Genomic DNA, 2,588 nt, shown 5'->3' on the forward strand with positions numbered 1-2,588 from the left:
TTCAAGGCCGGCGGGCGGGCCTGCGACGGCCACGCCTAGCCCTGGCACTCCGCTCCCCTGGAATGGGCTCGACACCCCCCTTTTTACCACACTTCATGTGGCTCGCCTCCCCGCCTGCAGACACCCTTTCCGCGGCGCGCACCCTCCCTTTTGAGGCCGCGCCGCCTGTGCGCTGCGATTCGCGTCACGAAGGCAGCCCGTCCTATCTGAAAACACCCGGCCCCACAGCGCGAGCGCAACCCCCTTTGTTGCCTCGCCGGCCAGCGGGCGCCCGAGCCTCCAGCCCCTCGCCCCCTGCCCACGCCGCCACCCAGGCGCGAGCGCTTCGGGTTTGAGGTCGCCAGCCGGGCGCCTGATTTTATACGATGATGACATACCCACCAATACACCAAAAATAAAAACATACACTACAAATCGAATTGCCCTCACCCTTCCTCTGGGAGTGCCCGTGTCCCCTTGTGCGTGCAAACGCCGCCACTGCCGCCAGCCGGCGGCGCCCGCGCACCCCCCGTGCCCGGGCGATGAGCCCTCTCTGCCATGTGCTGACAAAGGGTGATCATGTAATCGAGTAGATCAGCTGTAGGTCTGAAAGCGCTGACGATGCGCAGATGAGCCGTTACATAGCGAAGGGGTTGCCCGCAAGCAGCGGGGTTGTTCTGCGGCCGCGCAGCACCTCCGTGTAAGCTGCGCGCCACGCCAAACCCCACGCTCGCAACCCGAGCTCGAGCGGTCGTGCCGCATCACGTAAGCCCAGATCAGCCAACGCGCCCGGATCACTCGTCGTCGCCGCCGTCCTGCTGCGGTTCCAACCGGATGAGGTCGTCTATCCGCAGGATCGTGATGGCCGCCTCCGTGGCAAACTGGGGGCGGGGCGGGGGCAGGGGCAGGCAAGGGGTGGCGTGCACGTGTGTGGGTGGAGTCGGGGGACGGCATGAGAGGGAGAGAGGGAGACGATGTGTGGGGGCGAAGCGGCCGGGGCAAGCGGTTGCCGAGGAGGGGGCGGGGCGCAGCAGACGGCGGGGCGGCGGAGCGCCCTCAGGCCGGGAGCTTGGGCGCGTCTTGCGGTTGACAGCCTCTCTTCTGGGCAGCCCTCAGTCGGCCCCCGCTGCACCCCACTCAGGCCACACGCACGCGCGCGCGCGCGCACACACACACACACACACACGCGCACACACACACACACACACACACACACACGCACATGCACATGCACATGCACACACACACACACTCACGCAACTCCTGCAACCCCCGGCCCCCTCACCTGGATCATCTTGGTCTTGCTGAGCGCGGGCTCCAGCACCCCGGCCTCCACATTGTTGCGCACCCGGCCCTCCACCAGGTCCAGCCCGTACTCAGCCAGGCCGGCCTTGGAGGGGTCGGTCTGGTGTAACCGAGCGGGTGACGGGGCGGGTGACGGAGGCGGTGACGAGTGGGTGACCGGGCGGGTGATGGGGCGGGTCATGGGGCGAGGTGACAGGGCGCTTCAGGGGTGGGGTTGATGAGAGGTGTTGGGCGGGGGTGGTAATGGTGGGCAGTGGTGCAGGAGGGTTGGTTGAGGGTTGGTTGGGGGTGGTTGAGCGAGCGGGTCAGACGCAGTCGGGGAGATGAGTGCGAGGATTATGCCAGCGCGATGCGTGCGTGTTTGTGCGCGCCCTTGTGTGGGTGTTGGGAGAGGGGGGCCGGGGGTCCAATCTCACAGAAACGCTGGCAAAGACCGCACTTGATACAGAGGCGCCCCAAAGCGCGAGCGCGCGCGCCAGGGCGCCAACGTATGCGCGCGCGTGAATGCAAACCCTCCCCTGCCGCAGGGAACCCGCCCGGCTGCCACACCAGCCGGCCGCGGGCACCGCCGCCCGCGCCGCCCCGAGCGCATGTAGCGCGGCGCGCCCACCTGTGCTGAGTGGTGGAAGGCCCTGAGCTTGGCCACCAGCTCAGTGGCGTCCTTTGCCGCGTTGACGGCCAGCGTCTTGGGCAGCACCAGCAGGGCCTGAGAGAGGGCGCGTGGCGTGAAGAGTCTGTGGGTGTGTGTGCGTGTATTGAAGTCTGCGTTTGAAATTGTTTGTCTGCATACACATTTTACATAGGACATGTGTGAATGTGTGAATGTGTGAATGTGTGAATGTGTGAGTGTGTGTGAGAGAGGGTGTGAGTGCGTGTTTGTACATGCATTTGTGCGAGTGCATGTGCCACAGCCCTTCAGGGAACACTGAGGGGTTAGCCCGTTAGAAGACGGGGCCCGGCCGGGAGGAGCGAGCGCGGCCGCCGCTATGCGCAACCAAGAGGCGTTGGGCGTGCGTGCAGTGGCCGCGCCGCGCCGCACAATGGGCGTGCGCTACGAAGCGCAGTGTGGGTGGGGCGGCGCAGCCCCCTGGCTCCGGGCTGCGGCTGCAGGGCCGCGCCTCCGTGAGCAGCGCGGGGCCAGTTCGCGGGACCCCATGGTGGCCCCAACCCGCGGCCGCGCCCCAAACTGACCTCTGCAAACTCGGCTATGGCGAGCTGCTCCCTGCTGCCCAGCGTGGTGGCAAAGTTCTCCAGGTATATGGACAGCCCCGCCTCCACGGCACCACCACCTGGGGGGGGGGGGG

At 66.9% G+C, this 2,588-nt stretch overlaps 1 protein-coding gene across 1 annotated transcript; it reads right to left on the reverse strand.

Annotated features, from left to right (window-relative positions):
• Window positions 1-773: 773 nt before the first annotated feature.
• MNEG_14428 (T-complex protein 1 subunit alpha) lies at window positions 774-2,172 on the reverse strand (the record flags this gene model as incomplete). The annotated part of the gene is made up of 4 exons (XM_014037100.1): window positions 774-860; window positions 1,265-1,384; window positions 1,895-1,990; window positions 2,167-2,172. 4 exons carry the CDS (start codon window positions 2,170-2,172, stop codon window positions 774-776), a joined length of 309 nt encoding a protein of 102 aa, XP_013892554.1.
• Between the last annotated feature and the right edge of the window lie 416 nt (window positions 2,173-2,588).

This window comes from Monoraphidium neglectum (genome assembly GCF_000611645.1).
Source record: "Monoraphidium neglectum strain SAG 48.87 unplaced genomic scaffold scaffold04480, whole genome shotgun sequence".
In the NCBI taxonomy this organism is placed as follows: Eukaryota; Viridiplantae; Chlorophyta; class Chlorophyceae; order Sphaeropleales; family Selenastraceae; genus Monoraphidium; species Monoraphidium neglectum.